The sequence below is a fragment of the Delphinus delphis genome, chromosome 8, assembly GCF_949987515.2.
Source record: "Delphinus delphis chromosome 8, mDelDel1.2, whole genome shotgun sequence".
NCBI lineage: Eukaryota > Metazoa > Chordata > Mammalia > Artiodactyla > Delphinidae > Delphinus > Delphinus delphis.
Window position 1 is genome coordinate 61,501,737 of NC_082690.1, and position 20,853 is coordinate 61,522,589.

Below are 20,853 nucleotides of genomic sequence, written 5' to 3' on the forward strand. Positions count from 1 at the left end.
GCCTGAGCCAGCATTGTAAGATAAGAAAAAAAAAAGATTGGAAATGAGGGAACGAAACTGTAATGATTCCTGAAGAGCATCTACAGACAAATTATTAGAATTAAAAAGAGATTTCAGCAGAATATCTGGATGTAAATTCGACATAAATTAATCAGTTGAGTTTCTGTATTTTAGCTGTTAGAAGATTTAAGTTTAAAACATATCATAATACTGGAAGGTACCCAAGAATAAATCTAATGAAAGTTGTGTAAGGCTTTTGAGGAAAAAATTCTAAAACGTAATTGAAGGACATTAAAAAACAAATAAATGGAGAGTGATCTTATATTCATAAATGGATTTAATATTGTAACAATGTCAGTTTTTTCCAAGTTAATCTATAGTTTCAGTGTAATTCCAGTCAGAATTTCAACATGCTGATTCTAAAGTTTATATGGAAGAGCAAAATGCTAAGAATAATCTAGTGCTGCTCAAAGATATCAGGTCCTAATCCCTGGAACCTGTAAATGTTACTTTATAAGGAAAAGAGTCTTTGCAGTTATGATTAAGAAAGATCTTGACATAAGGAGATTATCCTGAATTATTCAGGTGGGCCCTGAATCCAATAAAAATATCCTTATAAGAGAGAGGTTGAGGGAGATATGATACATACAGAAGAAAAGAAGGCAGTGTGTAGATAGAGGCAGATATTGGAGTGATGTGGCTACAAGCAAAGGAGCCACCAGAAGCTGGAAGAGGCAAGGAATATATTCTCCCCTAGAGCCTCTGGAGGAATGTTCTTAATTTTGACCCAGTGAAACTGATGTTGAACTTCTGGCCTCCTGAACTGTGAGAGAATAAATTTCTATATTAAGCCACTGAGTTAGTGGTATTTGTTAGGACAGCTACAGGAAACTAATATAAATAACAAGATAGTTTTGAAGAAAAAGTCCTACCAGATTTCAAGACCACTATAAACCCATGGTTTGTCTATCCCAGAGTAAATACCATACTTTGTGATATTTACTCTGGGATAGTATAGTATCTGCTCTGGCCACTGGAACATAACAGAGAGCTCAAAAAGAGATTCAGGCTTATATGGGAACTTGATGAATAACAGGGTGTCATTGCATTTCATTGGGAAAACAGTGCTAAGGAAATTGGTTATCCTATGGGGAAAAGTATAATTAGATTTCCCTTCTTCATGCCATATATAGAAATAAATTCAAGAGAATGTGAAAGTAAAATCTTTTAGAAGAACATATAGAGAAAATAAATATTTTCCTCCTCAACTTTTTAATATGAATTTCAAACATTCAGAAAATTTAAAGAAAAGGACAGTGAACTCCACCCATGCACTCACTTCTGCCTAGATAAAAAACTTACTAACATTTTGCCATATATATGTATTTTTATCTTTAAAATTAAAAAAATTTTTTTTTTGGCTGAGTCATTTGAAAGTGAGCTGCAGACATCATGACTATCAACCTAAATCTTGATAGATTATATATGACCTCAGAGTAGTGAAGGATTTCTTACAGTAGATATAATAAGCAAACAATATAAGGAAAAATTGACTACATTAAAACTTAAAACTTCTGTGAACCAAATACAGTGAAAATAGTTTCAGACTGGGAGAAGATATTTGCAATGTATGTTAACTGTTGAAGGATTATAAGAAAAAGACACAAAACAAAATAGAAACATGGGCTAATTTGTAGAAGAAACTGATTGGCTAATAAACACGTGAGATGATGATAAACTTTGCTGGTGATTAAGAAAATGAAAGTTAATATCATAATGAGATATTTCATACCCAACAGATTGATACAAATTAAAAGGCTGATAATAGTAAGTATTGGTAAGAGTGTGGAACATAGGGAACTCTCATGCATTGCTAGATGGAGTATACGTACCCATTCACTTTGGAGAATCTTTAGTAAAGTGGAACACATGCATATCTTTTGACCCAGAAATTCCTCTCCTGGGTTTATACCCTATAGAAATCCTTAGACATAAGCACAAGGAGATACGTTTAAGAACTTTCACAGCAGCATTGTTTAGAATAGCAAACAAATTGGAAGTAATCCAAATGTCCACCAGTAGGCAAATGGACAAAATATATTGGTATATTCATACAATGGAATAGATTACAGCAGTGAAAATAAACTAGTCCTATATGTATCAGTAGGAATGAATCTCTAACACCGTATTGAGTTAAATAAAAGTGGGTTACAGAGAGATAAGATGGAGCCAGAAATTTCAAAAATGTGGAACATATGTCAATGCTAAAAGAACGTAGAAAGGCATGGAAATGGTATATGATTGTAATTAGGTTATATTTGTAGTGTCTTATTTCTTGAGGTAGGTGCTAAGTACAAAGTATATGTTATATTATTCTCTGTGCCTTTCTGAATGTCTGGATATCTAATAGAAAAAGTCAACAGAGTCCGTCTGATTGGTTGAATATTTAAGTTACTGAAGGGATCATTGGAAGACTAAGGTTCCTGGGGTAGGAGGATAAGATCCAAAGCACAGGTAGAAGGGTTGTCTTCAAAAAGACTGTAAGGAAGCTAAATTTTGATGGACATACCAAATTTGGTTCAGTATTGGATAGGTGGGGTTTTTTTCATAAATGTTTGATTTTTCTTGGCTTACCAATAGGTTGAAAAGGTGTTATGTATGCTTAGGAATTTACATGAGAAAATGTTATAATGGCACATTTGCAGTCTGGTGAACATGGAAGCTAATATTTTTAGACTTATCTCTTAAGCCTTCCTTCCAGGCTTAGCATCTAGGGTAGGCAGCAAGGTGATTTTAAAACAATATATGTTGATATATCTTATTGTGTCATATCCAGTAAAAAGTTTTATTTTGTGTTTTTCCTTCTAAAAACCCCTAGGAATTTTGTAAGCTTCAAATTGTTTATTTGCCTAACTTACTGTCTTTGGATTATATAGTCATTTTTTGATTCTGCTTTGCTTCGGTTCCTTGCTGAGTTGTGACTTTTTTCCCCTGTAGCTGTTTCCTTCTGAGTATGAAAGATGATAGCATTGAAGGTATTTATGACACTCTAAAGCAGTGTGCATTGATATCCAAGTCGGCTGGGGGAATTGGTGTTGCTGTGAGTTGTATTCGAGCTACTGGCAGCTACATTGCTGGGGTAAGCGTCTGTTGTGTGACTAAAAGTGTATAGGCTTAGGGGGATTCAGGTCCGTAAGCAACCAGGCTTGTGATTGAGAGGGCATTTGCTGGGGCTTGGGAGACCTGGATCTCTGTTAATTACTTGCTGGCTGTGTGACTTAGACTGAGTAATTTCACCACTTCTGGTCTCATTTTCATCTGTCTTATTAGAGGTTGATTAGATGGTCTCTAGGGTCAGATTTTGGAATCCTGATTTATTTTAGCAATAATGATAGCATTATTATTATTCATTGCTCACTACATGCTGAATCCGTTGTAAAAGTTTTATGTGAATTACATATTTAACCCTTACTGCAACCTTATGAGATAGATATCATTACAGATACAGTAAACTTTATTCCTTACAGCAACTTTGTGAGTATAGCCACAAAGTCTTCATTTGGTAAGTGAGGAAGCTGAAGCTTAGAAAGCTAAATTACTTCCAGAGATTAGTCACTTAATATGTGATAGAGCCAAGATTCAAGCTTTAAACATTGTCACTTAATGAGGTAAATTTCATCTCTTCTAGTTCACTATTCACTGGGAGTCAAGATCATGGTTTTGGGTAGAATCTAAAAAATAATACAACTGGATGTATATGCAATACAGAAACAGACTCACAGATAAAGAAAACAAACTTGTGGTTACTGAAGGGGAGAGAGATGGGGGGAGGGACAAATTAGGGGCATGGGATTAACAGATACAAACTGCTATATATTAAAATAGATAAGCAACCAGGATATACTGTATAGCACAGGGAATTATACCCATTATACTGTAATAACCTATAATGGAGTATAATATGCAAAAATGCTGAATCACTGTGCTGTACACCTGAAACTAACTATTGTAAATCAACTATACTTCAGTTAGGAAAAAAAAGAAAAAAAAAGGTAATCGTTTTGGTTAAGTCCTGGATTTAAATCCTATCTTCACTAATTACTAGTAGTGTGGCCTAGTGCAAGTTATTTTACATCTCTGAGTTTGTTTCCTCCTCTGTAAGGTGAAGAAAATATCTAACCCTATAGAATAAAGTTAGAGTCCAGAAGAAAACCATTCCATTACGTGGTGTTCATTACATAATAGTAGGGTGAGCCATTGCTCACTTATCTTTCTAGGTTGTTTAAAGGCTTGCCTTGAGGTTAGAAGGATTATTTTTAAAATTTGATGAGGTATCTTTTAGTCTTAAGAGTTTATGTATTTTTTTCATCTTCATTCTAGAATCCATTTATTGCTGAGAATCTCCATTTACCTTATTGTCTTGATTTATCCATTGCATATAATTCTTATTGTAAATTGCCTTGAATTCTTTTGGGAAAAAGATACTGTAGTAGCGTTTTTACTCTACCCAAAGTATTTCTTTATATAATGACCTTTTGAACGTGTGGGGTTTAAATTTAGCTATCCTGATTTTGGATTCTTTTGACTTGTAATTTCTCATTGTAAATTAGAGATGCCATGAAATAACTTCATACATAATTGCGATTTATTCAGCAAAATTTTATTTTATGTTGGGCATTATGTTTTTAAAGCAGAGGGAGAGATGGGGAGCAGATGAAACTGTAGACTGGGAGAGAGTAATTTGTCCACTGTTGAACCGTTTTGTTCTTTTTCTTGCTGAGCCCCCTATTTCTCCTCCAGATGCCTTTATCCTCAGTTTCTCTTTCAGACTAATGGCAATTCCAATGGTCTTGTACCGATGTTGAGAGTATATAACAACACAGCTCGATATGTGGATCAAGGTGGAAACAAGGTATGCTTTGTTACTGAAAGTCCTAGAAACCAGAACTGAAAATCTTTTCTCATATACGCTTATAATAAGATGGCTCATTGTGTATGTTTCTAACAACTTTGCTTTTTTCCACTTTTATGATCAATTTAATGAGTATAATTTTTACTTTTAAGTGTATACAATTGAAGTATACATTTTGATGATTTTGACAGATGTATATACTTGTGTAATCACACCAGTCAAGACATAGAACATTTCCATAACCCCAACATGTTTCCTCATGCACCTTTGTATTACTCACCCATCACTCCCACCAATACATACTTTATCCCTGGCTCCAGGCAGCCAGTGATTGAGTCAGCTGTCTTACATGACAGTTTATTTGCAAGGAATTTCTGAAGTTGTGATTCATATTGATACCTAACCTTGAAAAAGGGTTGTAATATGTTTTCTAGGTTTTTCTTTAAAAAAAGAAAACAAAAACAAAACAAAACTCTGTCTATTTTATAGAGGGAAAAGTAAAGTCGAGAGTATTGGATCATTTATCCAATGTTATCAGCAGGATAGTTTGCAACTATCTAGCCTGTCTTTTATGGATATGTAGGCATAGTAATCACCTATTAGTTTATGAATTTCCTTCTGATGCACTTAAAAAAAAAATCTATGGTGGGGGGGCTTTCCTGGTGGCGCAGTGGTTGAGAGTCCGCCTGCCAATGCAGGGGACACGGGTTCGTGCCCCGGTCTGGGAAGATCCCACATATGCCATGGAGCGGCTGGGCCCGTGAGCCATGGCCACTGAGCCTGCGCATCCGGAGCCTGTGCTCTGCAACGGGAGAGGCCACAACAGTGAGAGGCCCGCGTACCGCAAAAAAAAAAAAAAAAAAAAAAAAATCTATGGGAACCTTGATAAGACATACCACCTTTTTGACCCTTTGAGCACAACATTATTGTCAAAGTTAAAGTGATTTTCTTTGGGCTTTGCATACATGTCACATAGTGTAAAGTGAGCTGGACGACTGCTGAAGTGGAAGCTCCATCCCTAGTTCACTGTGTCATTTTGGATAAATTATTTAGTCTTTTATTTTTCTTATATTTTTAAAATAAATTTATTTATTTATTTTTGCCTGAGTTGGATCTTTGTTGCTGCACGAGGGCTTTCTCTAGTTGCGGCGAGTGGGGGCTACCCTTTGTTGAGGTGCGTGGGCTTCTCATTGCGGTGGCTTCTCTTGTTGCAGAGCACGGGCTCCAGGCACGTGGGCTTCAGTAGTTGCAGCACGCGGGCTCAACAGTTGTGGCTCACGGGCTCTAGAGTGCAGGCTCCTAGTAGTTGTGGCCCACGAGCTTAGTTGCTCTGTGGCATGTGGGATCTTCCCGGACCAGGGCTTGAACCCTTGTACCCTACATTGGCAGGTGGATTCTCAACCGCTGCTCCACCAGGGAAGTCCTATTTAGTCTTTCTTGTTCCACATTTTCTTTATGTTAAATGCTCTTTTTTACTGCTAGAATTGTAAGAAAACTACTACTACTTTATATTTTTATAGTACTTTTATTTGTATTATCTCATTTAATTCATTAATTGTAGTGAAGATCCAAGGAGATATTATTGAAGTGCTTTGGAAAATATGAAGTTTCTTTGTTTTATTCTGTTTCTGAGAAGAATGATGATTTGTTTACCATTAGCGACCTGGGGCATTTGCTATTTACCTGGAGCCTTGGCATTTAGACATCTTTGAGTTCCTTGATTTAAAGAAGAACACAGGAAAGGAAGAACAGCGTGCCAGGGACCTTTTCTTTGCCCTTTGGATTCCGGATCTCTTCATGAAACGAGTGGAGACTAATCAGGTGAGAGATAGGTACTTGTTAGTGATAACAACTTGATTCATATAAGTTTTCTCCTCAGTCATCTTAAGTCATGCTTAGGAAGAGTCCACCTATATGTTATTCAATGGAAAGGCATGCTGAACAAGTTAAGAGATGCCGTTCTTGCCTTCTTGGATTTTTATTCTCTAAAGTAGATGCTATCTGACCTAAATGGTTGAAGGGTCATGAACAAACATGCAAAACTAGATGTTTGGGCCTGAGCCTAAAATTATTATTTCTAAAGCAAATTTTTAAGACAGTCTATGGAAGCCACAATATCCCTTGCAGTGTTCCTAATGGACTACGTGTGGTTGGTTATTTGAAGTTTCTCATGGTTGGTACTCTTCTTCCCTTTGCAGGACTGGTCTTTGATGTGTCCAAATGAGTGTCCTGGTCTGGATGAGGTCTGGGGAGAAGAATTTGAGAAGCTATATGAAAGGTATGGGAAAAATATGAGAGTAATAATGCTTTAACTGTGTGTTTCTTTTATTTACAGGATCTAAATTTTAAAACTACGTCAATCATTAGCCAGTTTCTAGGAATCTTGAGAAGCATCTAGAAGAGAATGTGACTAATAATTTTATTTTGGTCATGTTTTCTTCCTGAATCTTCACCAAAATTTTGGTTTGTCTTCTTTCTTGAAACTTTGGGACATGTAAATAGGTATTCAGGTTTTTTTAATTGATCCTTTAAAAAATTAATGCAAAGAGTTATTTAGCAGGGTTGTTATTAATTTGCTTTGTCATAAAGTACATTTGACAGAACAAGTTATGCTTTGTGTAGTACACAGGAATCAAGGGCAACTGGGACACACATGTCAATAGTTCATTAAATAATAGCACAACAGTACTGCTTTAGCACAGTAGCACAATTTGAGTACTTCAGGTTTTGTTCCTTTTTATTATGGAAGGTTTTGTTGATTTAGTGGGATTGACTTTAGCCATAGTAAAATAAATATCATATTCCTAATTTCTTTCTCTTAGCAAAACTTAGTAAGAAATTTAAGAGTTTTCAATATTTTATATTTTGGTGTTTCTCTTCATGTTATCTGCAATAAAGATTTTCCTTAGGGAATATTAAAATAATACTAGCTTTGCCTTTCAGTTATGAGAAAGAGGGTCGTTTCCGCAAAGTTGTAAAAGCTCAGCAGCTTTGGTATGCCATCATTGAGTCTCAGACAGAGACAGGTACCCCGTACATGCTCTACAAAGATTCCTGTAATCGGAAGAGCAACCAGCAGAACCTAGGAACGATCAAATGCAGCAACCTGTGCACAGAAATAGTAGAATATACCAGCAAAGATGAGGTAGGTAGAAAAACTTCTGCCTCAGGTACTGAGAGAAGAATCTTAGGAGTGATTTATTTGTGACTCCCTTTGTGAATTATTTGTGACTCCCTCACATGATTTCCCTTAAGTTGGGTGAAGGGGGTTTTCGTAGCTTGCTGTAAGCAGAAGGGCACTAAAATAGAGATTATAAAGGAAGAGGTGTGATGTGTGCCCTTAAATATCTTTTAGTCTGAGCCATGTAGAAAAGACTGTCAATTTTTTATTTCACACACATTGTTGTAATAACCTTTACTTGAGAAAAATAGCAATATATAGTTATTTAGGTTAGGGTTAGGACAAACACAGTAACGTGTTAGGGTGCTCATTCAGTTTAAAGTATGTAAGCATGAGAGAGTCCTTTCAGTGAATGGTGAGACAGAGTTCTCATCTCAGATCTTTAAGGTGATTCACAGAAGAGGCAAGGCTAGAAATGAGACATAGATTTGGATATTTTAAAAAGAAATTTATGGAAAAGCTTTCCATTTGGGAAGAACTGCCTGTATGACAGATCAGAGACAGGGATAGGTTTTGTGCAGTGAGTGTAAAAGTTTGTTTGTTTTGATGGAGCAAATACATTAAGGTTTGGTGTATGGAGAGATGGCTGCAACTGGGGGAAGGGAGATAGTATGTGAAAGATGGCATGTCTCAGACGCAGGAAAGCCCTTGTAGATTTCTGAAAGGAAAATGGCATCCCTAGGATAGGAAGGATGGCTCTTGCTTCTGGTTATAGAATGGCTTAGTGTGAGAAGAGGCTGGAGGTTAGTTTAAGGAGATTGTTGCATTAGTCAGATGACAGGCAGCTTGGATATTGGATGTAAACTACGAAAATGCGGAGGAAGGAGCACATCCCAAATTCTAGGACCTAAAAAAAACATGACAAATGAAAAGTCAGAAAGAAAATGGTGAGTGAATTGAACATACTGCTAAGGTTGCAGTTTAATTTAACAAAGTTTATTGAGCACCAGCCATGTGTAAGACACTATACTAAGTGCTCTCAGATACAAATGAATGTGGCTCAGCCCCTGCCCTCTGGAAACTTACAATTTAGTTGGAGGAAATTGACATACTCATGACTATTATACAAGATAGATTATATTATAGAGAATAAAATGACCCTTCTTAAAACAAACATCAGATCATATCATTCCTCTGCACAATACTCGTCTTTGATTTTCCAGCCCATCCAGAGTTCGTTCATCCTTTTTTTTTAAATTGAGATATATTTCACATACCATAAATTTCACCCTTCTAAAGTATACAATTCAGTGTTTTTGGTTTGGTTTGTGCAACCATCACTGATAACTAATTCCAGAACATTTTCATCACCCCAGAAAGAAATCTTGTACCCTTTAGCAGTCACTCCCTGTTCCCCTCTTCACCCAGGCCCCGGCACCGCTAACCTATTTTCTGTCTCTGGATTTGTCTATTGTAGATATTCCATGTAAATGGAATCATATGATATTTGGTCTTTTGTGTCAGTTGTCCATACTGTAGCATGTATCAGTACCTCATTTCTGTCCTTGTAATGCCCTGTGAGATCCTACACAACTGAGTATCCCACCTCATCTGCTCTTACTTTCCCCCTTCCTCACTGTGCTCCAGCTCTACTAATTTTATTGCTGTTTCTCAAACATATGAAGCATACTCCTGTCTCAGGATTTTTGAATGTTAAAATGCTCTTCTCCCCAGGTAGCCATGTGGCTTGCTTTCTGACTTCTTCAGTTCTTTCTTCATATATCCCATTCTCAGTGAGATCTTCCTTGGCAACTCTATTTAAAAATGGCACTCCTGGGCTTCCCTGGTGGCGTGGTGGTTGAGAGTCCGCCTGCCGATGCAGGGGACACGGGTTCGTACCCCAGTCCAGGAAGATCCCACATGCTGCGGAGCGGCTGGGCCCGTGAGCCATAGCCGCTGAGCCTGCGCTCCGCAGTGGGAGAGGCCACAACAGTGAGAGGCCTGCGTACCGCAAAAAAAAAAAAAAAAAAGGCACTCCTTCCATCCTTAGCCCCAAGACTCTGTTTTCTTTTCCTGCCTTATTTTTCTCCCTAGCATTTATTAGGCTTACATGATTCAAGCTATGTTTTAAAAATGGGTACTTTGGCAACATGTGTAAAATTGAGTAGGTGTGAAGGGCATGAGGGAGTCTAGGTGAGAGGAGTTAAGGGCTGTCAGAGTCTCAATGAGGGTGAAGTAGACGTGCAGTTTGGAAGAACTTTCTGCAGTGATAGAAATGTTCTGTATTGGGTGGCTACTGAGCACATGAAATGTGACTAGTGCAATTGAGAAACTGAATTTTAAATTTCATTTAGTTTTAATCTAGTGGCTGCTGTATTGGACAGTGCACATCTACTGACAGATACATATAAAAAATTATAGCACAATGTGGCATACGTCTGGTAGTAGAGCCATGTACCATGAAGCATATGGTTCTTTCCCCATCTTACCTATTTCACTGGTGCGTGGTACAGTTCACATATGTGAATAGGTTTTGGGATTTAGAAATGAACTGGTGAATGATGAAGAGGGAGGAGTCAAAATAGAAATTTAAAATTTTAATGTCAGCAAGTGTTAGAGGCTTACAGAGTAGTGTCATTGACACAGTGGAAGAAATAAAAATCGTGTGACTCTTGACCCTTTTTTTCCGAATTCCAGGTTGCAGTTTGTAACTTGGCTTCCCTGGCCCTGAATATGTATGTTACATCGGAACACACATATGACTTTATGAAGTTGGCTGAAGTCACCAAAGTCATTGTCCGAAACCTGAATAAAATTATTGATATTAACTACTACCCTGTCCCAGAGGTATGAATAGATTTCTCTGCTTATTGGTAATTATTGAAATCCAAGATGGAAGGAGTTTATCACAGTCTTCTAGTCATTGTCTAAATGGTTATCATTGGAATGGTGTGAGAAAACTGAGATAAAGAGAGAGAGTGTGTCATTTGTTACAGAATATTGCTTTTACTGTTCATTAATGTTGTCTCTTCTCTAAATCTGTTGGCACGAAGGCAAGCGTATCAAATAGATGCCATCGCCCCATTGGAATTGGGGTACAAGGTCTGGCAGACGCTTTTATTCTGATGAGGTACCCTTTTGAGAGTCCGGAGGCCCAATTATTGAATAAGCAGATCTTTGAAACCATTTATTATGGAGCCTTGGAAGCCAGCTGTGAATTGGCCAAGGAGTATGGCCCATATGAAACCTATGAGGGCTCTCCAGTCAGCAAAGGAGTAAGTATATGCCTGAAGTTTCTTTTTGCCTGTGAGTTCCTATGGTAGGCTGAATGGTAGCCTTCAAAAAGATATGTTCACATCCTAATGCCTGGAACCTATGACTGTTACCTTATTTGGTTTAAAAAGGGTCTTTACAGATATTGTTAAGGAATTTGAGATGAGGAGATTATCCTGGATTATCCAGGTGGGCCCTAAATCCAGTGACAGTTGTCCTTACAAGAGACACAGAGAAGAAGAGGAGGCAACACGACCATAGAGGCAGAGATCGGAGTGATGCAGCTGCAACCCAGGAGTACTGAGAGCCACTGGAAGTTGGAGAGGCAAAGAACAGAATCTCTTCCAGCCTGTGGAGGGAGTGAGTCCTTCCCAACGTAATGAGTTTGGGCTTCTGGCCTTGAGAACTATGAGAGAATAAATTTTTATTTTAAGCCACTAAATCTGTGGTAATTTGTTACACCAGACAGAGTAAACTCATATGGTCTTTTTGTCCTCTGGAGTAAAAAGGATACTCTGTTTAAAACTAATCATTGCTAAAATGACGTAAGAAGAATGCTAACTGTATTAGTTTTTTTTTTCTTTTTTGGCCGCGCCATGTGCAGCTTTCAGGATCTTAGTTCTCCGACCAAGGTTCGAACCAGGGCCCACAACAGTGAAAGCGCTGAATCTTAACCACTAGACTACCAGGGAACTCCCAAGTATTAGTTTTCTGTTACTAAACTTAGTGTATTAAAACAACATACATTCAGTATCAGTTTCCATGGGTCATGAGTGCAGACTTGGGTTAGCTGAGTCTTGATCTCTGGATCTCTCAAAGCTACAGTCAGAATGTCGGTAGAGGCTGTGTCTCATCTGAGGCTCAGGGTCCTCCTCCAAGCTCACCTGGTTCATTTCCTTGTAACTCTAGAACTCTTGGCATCTTGCTTCTTCAAAGCCAGTAGGAGGGAGAGTCCCTCATTTCAAGAAGAGCGCAGTCCTGTCGCCCATTTGAGGGTTTTCATTTGTTAGGTCAGGGCCACCCAGGATAGTCTCACTTTTAACTAAAAAATTAACTGATTTTCACCCTTAATTGCACCTGCAGAAATCCTTCACATTTGTCATAGTTATGTGAGTGGCATCCATTGTATTTCCAGGTCCTGTATACACTGAAGGGGAGGAGAATATAATGGTCTATACCCTAGGGGGCTGGGAATCTGGGAGCTGTCCTAGAATTCCACGATCCACACTACCTTCATCATGAGTAGTATGATTCTCCTCCCTGTAAAATAAGATGTTATTTTTAGTTCTCACAGTGCCTGCTGATATTTAGGAACTCTACATTGTTTGAAAATAAGTTTATTAGCTAAATAGATTGAGAGGCAGATCAAGGCAGTTAAAAAAGATGAGGCTAGAGTAATTCTTTTACTGTACAAAAACAACATGCTTTTTTCATAAATGTTAGAATTTCCTGGTTTATACATATGATAGGGGTCCTCTGAGAGGACTCAGCCAGGGACATGGGGAAGAGGTAAGCCTTAATCAGTTTTCTTAGCCTGCTTCTAATCAATATGACTACATAGAAATTTGTCCAGGAAAGTCTCTGGTCCTTGTATTTCTTACACAGCTTTACCAAAAGACAGCATTTGTTGGGATGTGGGGGCATGGCAGTTAGTTATTTGTTTGGTTTTTGTCATAGTTTTAAATTGTCATACAATGATTTATCATAAATTTGGGTTGTTTATTCCTTAGATCCTTCAGTATGATATGTGGAATGTTACTCCTACAAACCTGTGGGACTGGAAACTTCTCAAGGAGAAGATTGCAAAGTAAGTAGAGATGTAAAGTGGCTTTGAAGTGAGGAGGGTTCAGGTTTTCAGCCTGGCTCTTTCGAACTTAGGTATGTTATTTTAGCTTCTGAAATTCATTTTTTGTCTTTTAAATGGGACTGAAATGACCTATCCATAGAACTATTTTTTTTTAAAATGCTTCCTAGGACAATATATTTTATATGTATAGTAACCTGCAAATTGCTTGGCACAATGAAAGCATTTTAATACCTGGTAGGTATTATTATTATTAGTTGATCTTGTTTTAGGGGCTTGAGTACCAAGATTAGGTAATTCTTTTTCTCGTTAAACCTTCATATTTCCAAGTGTGTTTGCTTTTTAAATGTTTTTTCACTTTTATTTATTGCTTAACCACATTGGGCACATAAATGACTTTCAATGAATTGATTGTCATAGGACTTCATTACGGATTTTGGAAGAGCTTTTGGAGGGTTTAATGTGTTAAACTGTGTGAAAGAAAAATGTAAAAATTGAAAAATGTAGTCCTTTCCAGCTAATAAACATAAGAGATTTGAGTGCAGGCAGAATGTTTTGCTGAATGTTTGTCTGTCATGTCTAGGTTAATGCATATACAAAGTGTTTAATGTTTGCAGAAGGAAGCAGTAGCTTTAAAATGCTCTTTAAAATATCTGTTTACCTTAAAATTGTTTTGTTACTCAAATAATACATGTTAGATAATTTAGAAAACATACATGTGGAAAGGGAATAAAATGAAAATTATCCCAGTACCATCACCCCGCAAAAAAACCTGTTTGTATCTTTTTGTCTATCATCCTCAGACTTTCTTATGAGTGTGTATATATGTGTATATTTACATGCAGATTCAATTTTTACAAAAATGGACCTGTATTCTATTTATTATTCTGTTTTTCTCAAAATAATGTAGTTTAAATATTTTTTATGTATAACTTTTTTAAATTTCAAAATTAATACATGAATACACATTCATTGTTAATAAAGTTCAAATATGGAAATAAAATAGAAAGTAAAAGCCCTTCTTTATACCATTTATATATAAATGGTTCTGCCAACCATTTTGTCCCACAAAACAAACAAAAAAACCAACTTACTCCTTTTCTCAGAGATAACCATTGTGAATGGTGTATATTTTTCTAGACCTTTTTCAGTACATTTGCAGATACGCACACACAGTTTTATTATATAAATGAGATCAAACTTGACATGTTTTGAGACTTTTTATTTAGTGATTTATTTTGGAGATGTTTCTCTTTTAGTACATGCAGATTTACCTATTGTTTTTAGTGATTACAGACAATTCCATAGCTTGGATATATCATATATATATGACTTTTCAAAACATTTTCCTGTCTCTGGACAGGAAACCACTGTCCACTCTACTGAGGGAGTAAAGACATGGAGATAGTTGGTGGTTTGCTTGATGCCTCACAACTAGAAAATGACATAGAGAGGTTGAAAGTCCAGTTGTACAGACTCCATTAGGATGTGAGTCTCTATGCTAAGTGCTGTATGAATCCAGAGGTATGGAATGTAGGAAAGATGAACTCTTTGTCCTTGAGAAACTTAAAACTAAGTAAGGTAAGACATGTAACACAAATATACGTAAAGGTACAGGTCACAGAAAATATTTGCAATGCAAATATTTGTATTTGACAGTTGTATTTAGTGTTGTCTGCCTGGTTAGGAAAGATGTTGTAGAGTAAGTATCTCTTAGGCTGAGCTTTGAAGGATGTGCTTAGGACAGTTTGAAGATTTCTCAGAGTTCAGATACTATATATTTATTTATTTATTATTTATTTATTTTTTTGCGGTACGCAGACCTCTCACTGTTGTGGCCTCTCCCATTGCGGAGCACAGGCTCCGGATGCGCAGGCTCAGTGGCCATGGCTCACGGGCCCCACCGCTCCGCGGCATGTGGGATCTTCCCGGACCAGGGCACGAACCCGTGTCCCCTGCATCGGCAGGCGGACTCTCAACCACTGCGCCACCAGGGAGGCCCTAGATACTATATTTTTATGCACTCTCTTTGACACTGAATAGAGTCAAAAAATGTTAGCGTTCTTCTCGGAAATTTAATTAAAGAGGTGATAGAGGAAGTCAGGAATATACTTGGAGCATAATTTTTTCTATTCATTATCCTGTTCAGGATAAATGGAGAATTGTGGGGATAGAGGTCTGGTTCTGACCACTTTCACATCATTATGTTTCCTTAAAGGGCCTAGCACAGTGATCACATAGGCACTTAGAAAAGAGTAAGGGTTGAATGAGTGTACCCTGATACAGATGGGGACTCTCCAATAACCATGTGAGTGTTTTCTTGGGCAAGATAGTGTATCAAGTGCTGTGATTCCTAACTTGATAAGGAATCACAGCATGGCATGATAAGGTTTACCAGCAGTAAAAATGGTGCTGATTCTGTTTAGGAATTAGGCATTTAGGAGAGGGCCAAGTTATACCACCCATACTGTGGAGTTGCATCCCTTTAGGGGTTAAATGCAAAAGTCAACATGTGAGTCTAATGGATGTTTGGTATTACTTGCAGCAACTGCATTTACTACAATGACTTAAAGTAGCTGTCTTCCTGACAGATTGTAGCTTCAGGACCAGCACCTAATAATCTCCTTTTCTTTAGGTATGGTATAAGAAACAGTTTACTCATTGCCCCGATGCCTACTGCTTCAACTGCTCAGATATTGGGAAATAATGAGTCAATTGAACCTTATACCAGTAACATCTATACTCGCAGAGTCTTGTCAGGAGAATTTCAGGTGAGAAGATCACAACCAGACCTACAGGAAAATCTTTTAGAAGCCTGATGTTGGGAGTAAATGCTACTCATATTTAGTATATGCCCCTTTATTTTAGTGTCGGTGCAAAGTTTTGATAAAGTGAGTTATCATCTCTAATATTGTTTATGTTATTTCAGCATATAATAGACATTTAATAAATATCTGTCAAAAGAATGAAGGATTGAGGGTTGAGTATGAAAGCAACTTGATATTAGAGTTCACATGATGTTTAACCATTTTGTAATCATAGTGACATATACTATAACCTCATATGCTTAAGTTGATGATACTCAAGGCGTATAGAAGTATCTTTTAAGATAGTGGTTCTCAGCCTTGGTTACAAATTAGAATTTCTGATGGGCAGGACCAGTGTTTTTTTTAAGGTTCCCAGGTAATTCTCATTTGCAGGTTGAGAACCACTAATTTAAAAGATACTTATTTGTGAATTTGCAGATACTCTGAAATAAATTTCTGTAAGGTTTGGCGTGGGTACGTTTCTAATTTTCTTAAGTATTTATTATGTCCTTACTTAAAAAGAAAAAAGAATCATTCTACATACCCAGCTTAGGCAGCATTAGCTCTTTTCACTTTTGCAAATACCATGTGTTATGTTTTGAATAACAGATATAAAGATTTTAGAGGAATATAGCTTTCATGTAGTGGGATAGGTCTCTCAGTTTTATAAAAAATAGAATTTACCAAGCAATCTAATGTTCTTCATTGATCTTATTTACTTTAAGCTCCAAGTCTGTGATCCTGTTTAGGCCCTGTCTTTGTTGTTTATTCCTTCACATCTTTCTCCTTTCCGTTTCAGATTGTAAATCCTCACTTACTGAAAGATCTTACTGAGCGGGGCTTGTGGAATGAAGAGATGAAAAATCAGATTATTGCATGCAATGGCTCTATCCAGGTACAGAATTTAAAAAAAAAAAAGTGTTCTCTTCAGGAGCTAAGTTGGTAGTTACATTGGTAACTTCTCACTTATCCCAGGCAATGCAGAGAAAGAATGGCTATTCCCTGTGGTCATATAGGCTTATGTAGCTCTGTTCAACTCTGCATTGCTGTGCTAGGATTAAATGCATCTTCACATAGCTAGGCCTTACCCTCTTGTTTGTGCAGCAGTATAAAGTAGTGGTTCCCAACTTCTCTGCACATTAGAATACATTGAAGAGCTTTTAAAATCCTGAAGCTTAGGTTGTACCCCATACAAATTAAATGTCTGGGAGTGAGAGCCAGGCATCAGTATTTTTTAAAGACTCCCTAGATAATTGCCAAGTGAGTCAGAGTTTGGGGACCAGTGATATAAAGCCTGAAATTAGAGTCAAACTTAATTAAAAAGTATGATGGAGAATTGAAGACTGATAGTCCAAAAGACAGAGCCAGAAATAGTGTTTAACAGTGAAATATTTGCAACTGAGAATCAAGAAGCATTTATTTATTTGTAAATAGAGGCCTCTGGCTAAATATTTGTCTGCTTGGCAACACAGATAAAGATTCTTGTAACATTTCTATATTTGCTGATGGAAGCTGTAGCATTAGCCAGTCTGTGTTTTGATGCAAGCTAACCCTAGACCTAAGAAATAGGAAAACCTTTTTCTGTTGACTCCAAATGGAGTTTGTGAAGTCCTAGCTTATTTAAAGGGTTTTGCCTCATTGCTTCCTTGTGTCATGTCCCTGTGAGTTACAGCCCTGAGTATTTGTATTTTCTGCAAAAGTCAAGGGTCATTTATTGTTGCTTAGCTCTGACTTTTCAGTGAATGTTTTGGCCATTAACCAATTAAAGATGAGTCTTAAATAACTACCACCAGATTGATATTTTGTTGTTTAGATGAGGTTTTGTTTGACTTCATAAGCCAGAAGTGAGTAGTCTTAGGAAACTTGATAAGGATCATACTGTATTAAATGGAATGGTAGCGTCAGATCGGGCTGGAAGTAGAACCAAGGCCAGACCCTGGGGGTCACCATTCTGTTAATCATACTGCTTTCTTCAACCAGAGTGCAATAAACATTTGATTTCCCTTCTTCAGAGCATACCAGAAATTCCTGAGGACCTGAAGCAACTTTATAAGACTGTGTGGGAAATCTCTCAGAAAACCATACTCAAGATGGCAGCTGAGAGAGGAGCTTTCATTGATCAAAGCCAGTCTTTGAACATACATATTGCTGAGCCTAACTATGGCAAACTCACTAGTATGCACTTCTACGGCTGGAAACAGGTTAGTGGAGGAAGTCAACCAGCTTGGGATATTTTAGAATTGGAACAGAGTTCTATATTCTAGCTACATACTAAGTATTGCCACCTGGAAGTTCTTTCACTTTAAGTCCAGTATATTAGAACCAACCCATGGGTTTTATACCAGATTAAGCTCTCACTTCGAATTTTCTTATTTCTTTTAGGATTATTTTATTCTAAGCTTGAAACCTTGGAGTTACCTATGATCCTTCCTTTACTTTCCATGCAGTCATTCACCATGTAGTGTCAGTTGTTCCTTTGTACTATTTCTTGAATGTCTTACTTTCTATTCCACTGTTGTTATTTTTAACTTCTTAACTGATCTCTTTTCTTCTGGTATCTCTACTCTAGGCCATCTTGTGTACTGCTACCATTCCTAAAATAAAACTTTACACATGTCAACCCACTGTTCAAAAATATCCATTGTTTCCCCACTTAATCTACAGGATAAAAGCCAATCACTTAGCTAGTCATTGCCAACTGTAAAGGCCTGTGAGTCTATAATGTATTCTTATTCCCTAGCAATATTCTAGGTGTTTATATAGAATTATGAATTTATTTTTCTATTTAACAAACTTTTATTGAACTTATAGTATGTTCCAGGACTGGGGATACTGAATAGAGAATGGTGATTCTTATCCTTGAATTAGTCATAATCTGTTCTTATACAGAGATACAGTCTAGACCTCTAAATAGTTATAATTTAAGGCAGACATGTTTTCTTAGGCACACTTGGAAGTCATACACATAAAAACAAACAAACAAAAAGACTAGAGAACAAAAATATTTGACATTTTCAAAGAGATAAGCTTGTTTTAGGGGTGAAAAGGACAGAGTATACTGTTTGACCATCTCTTTCTCTCTTTAAGCATTTTTGAGAGGGCTTCCTAGAGGAGATATAATTCTAAGTTTAGAAAGCAATTTGACCTGGTTTATGGAAATGTATTTTAAACATTGGTCTTGAATGTCTAGTGTTCTCACAGCTTCTCCTAATTAGTTGTATTTACTTCCCTTTTAGGGTTTGAAGACTGGGATGTATTATTTAAGGACAAGACCAGCAGCTAATCCGATCCAGTTCACTCTAAATAAAGAAAAGCTGAAAGATAAGGAAAAGGTATCAAAAGAAGAAGAGAAGGAGAGGAACACAGCAGCCATGGTGTGCTCTTTGGAAAATAGAGATGAATGTCTGATGTGTGGATCCTGAGGAAAGGCTTAGAAGAGACCAGCCCTTCTTTAATAGCCAAACTACTTCTTGAGCATAGATAGGTATAGTAGGTTTGCTTGAAGTGATAAGGTTTTGCTGGACGTTATTGCAGCAAAAGAATCAATTGATTTAAAGTCAATTTAAATCAATTTAAATCAATTGATTTAAAGTCAATTTATATAAACGTGAAAGTAATGATTTTTTAAAATTGATATATTGGGAATCAAAGTAGATGTTTTAGGAATGCAAAAGAAGTCATCTTGCAAATAGGGAGTGATTAAGTAGGGTTTCATCACCCATCTGGTACCCCTTTTCTGGTGACTTCAGTTTTGGTAAGGAGACTTTGACTGGTGTGTCCATAGAAGCAAAACTGAGTCATAACACGTGAGAAGTGCTGACAGAACCTTTATCTGGATAAGGTCCTAATAGGTCATTCTGAAATAAAGATAAACATTTCTAAATGATTGTGTGAGACTAATTTTGTCATTTATCTTCATACAAAGGTCAACTTTGATAAAGGGTTTTTTGTTATTTGAGGGTTCAGGGAAGAAATTTTAAGACAAATTACTTAGACACCATATAGAATTCTGATTTTAATATATGCCTTTTTCTTCTTTTTAAAAAAATTGTAAAATATACATAACATAAATGTTACCATTTTACCCATTTTAAAGCATACAATTTAGTGGCATTAAGTACATGTACAATGTACAACCATCACCACTATCTATTTTCAGAACTCTTTCATCATCCCAAACAGAAAGTCTATACATAAAACAATAATTCCCCATTCCCTTCTTCCATTATTTCCTGGTAACCTCTATTCTACTTTCTGACTCTGAATTTGCTTATTCTAGGTATCTCAAATAAAAGGGATCATACAATATGTGTCCTTTTATGTCTGGCTTATTTCACTTAGCATAATGTTTTCAAGGTTCATTTATGTATTGTGTCAGAATTTCATTCCTTTTTTAAGGCTGAGTAATATCTCATTTTATATATATATATATAGACATTTGGGTTATTTCCACCTTTTGGCTGTTGTGAATAATGCTGCTGTGGACATTGATGCACAAGTATCTGTTTGAATTCCTGCTTTCTGTTCTTTTGGGTGTGTACCTAGAAGTGGAATTATTGGACTAGATGGTAATCTTATATTTAACTTTTTGAGGAATTGCCGAACTGTTTTCTACAGCAAGTGCACCATTTTACATTTCTACCAACAGTACACGAGAGTTCCAGTTATTCCACATCTTTGCCAATACTTGTTAATTTTTTGTATTTTTTATAATAACCATCCTAATGGCTTTTGACAGTTTGATTATAATGTGTCTTGGTGTGGGTCTCTGAATTTAGCCTAATTGGGGTTTGTTGAGCTGCTTGGATTGATATATTCACATCTTTTGTTAAATTTGGGAAGTTTTCAGCCATTATTTCTTCAGGTAATCTTTTTTGCCCCTTTCCCTCTTTTCCTTCTGGAGTTCCAATGTTGCATCTATTGGTCCACTTAGCAA

At 36.8% G+C, this 20,853-nt stretch overlaps 1 protein-coding gene across 4 annotated transcripts in view; it reads left to right on the forward strand.

Annotated features, from left to right (window-relative positions):
- The window catches only part of RRM1 (ribonucleotide reductase catalytic subunit M1), a 35,318-nt gene extending 15,125 nt beyond the window's left edge, over positions 1–20,193 (forward strand). For 3 of the 4 annotated variants that reach the window (XM_060018392.1, XM_060018393.1, XM_060018394.1), the window contains exons 8-19: positions 2,998–3,139; positions 4,829–4,912; positions 6,572–6,733; positions 7,111–7,190; positions 7,856–8,057; positions 10,731–10,880; positions 11,087–11,308; positions 13,037–13,113; positions 15,746–15,881; positions 16,717–16,812; positions 17,930–18,118; positions 19,154–20,192. In XM_060018392.1, coding sequence (XP_059874375.1) covers positions 2,998–3,139; positions 4,829–4,912; positions 6,572–6,733; positions 7,111–7,190; positions 7,856–8,057; positions 10,731–10,880; positions 11,087–11,308; positions 13,037–13,113; positions 15,746–15,881; positions 16,717–16,812; positions 17,930–18,118; positions 19,154–19,339 — 1,726 coding nt within the window. In that variant the 3' untranslated portion in view covers positions 19,340–20,192. Of the gene's footprint in view, positions 1–2,997; positions 3,140–4,828; positions 4,913–6,571; positions 6,734–7,110; positions 7,191–7,855; positions 8,058–10,730; positions 10,881–11,086; positions 11,309–13,036; positions 13,114–15,745; positions 15,882–16,716; positions 16,813–17,929; positions 18,119–19,153 lie in introns of all 4 variants that reach the window. The other variant, XM_060018391.1, reaches the window with a different exon arrangement.
- The last annotated feature ends 660 nt before the right edge of the window (positions 20,194–20,853 follow it).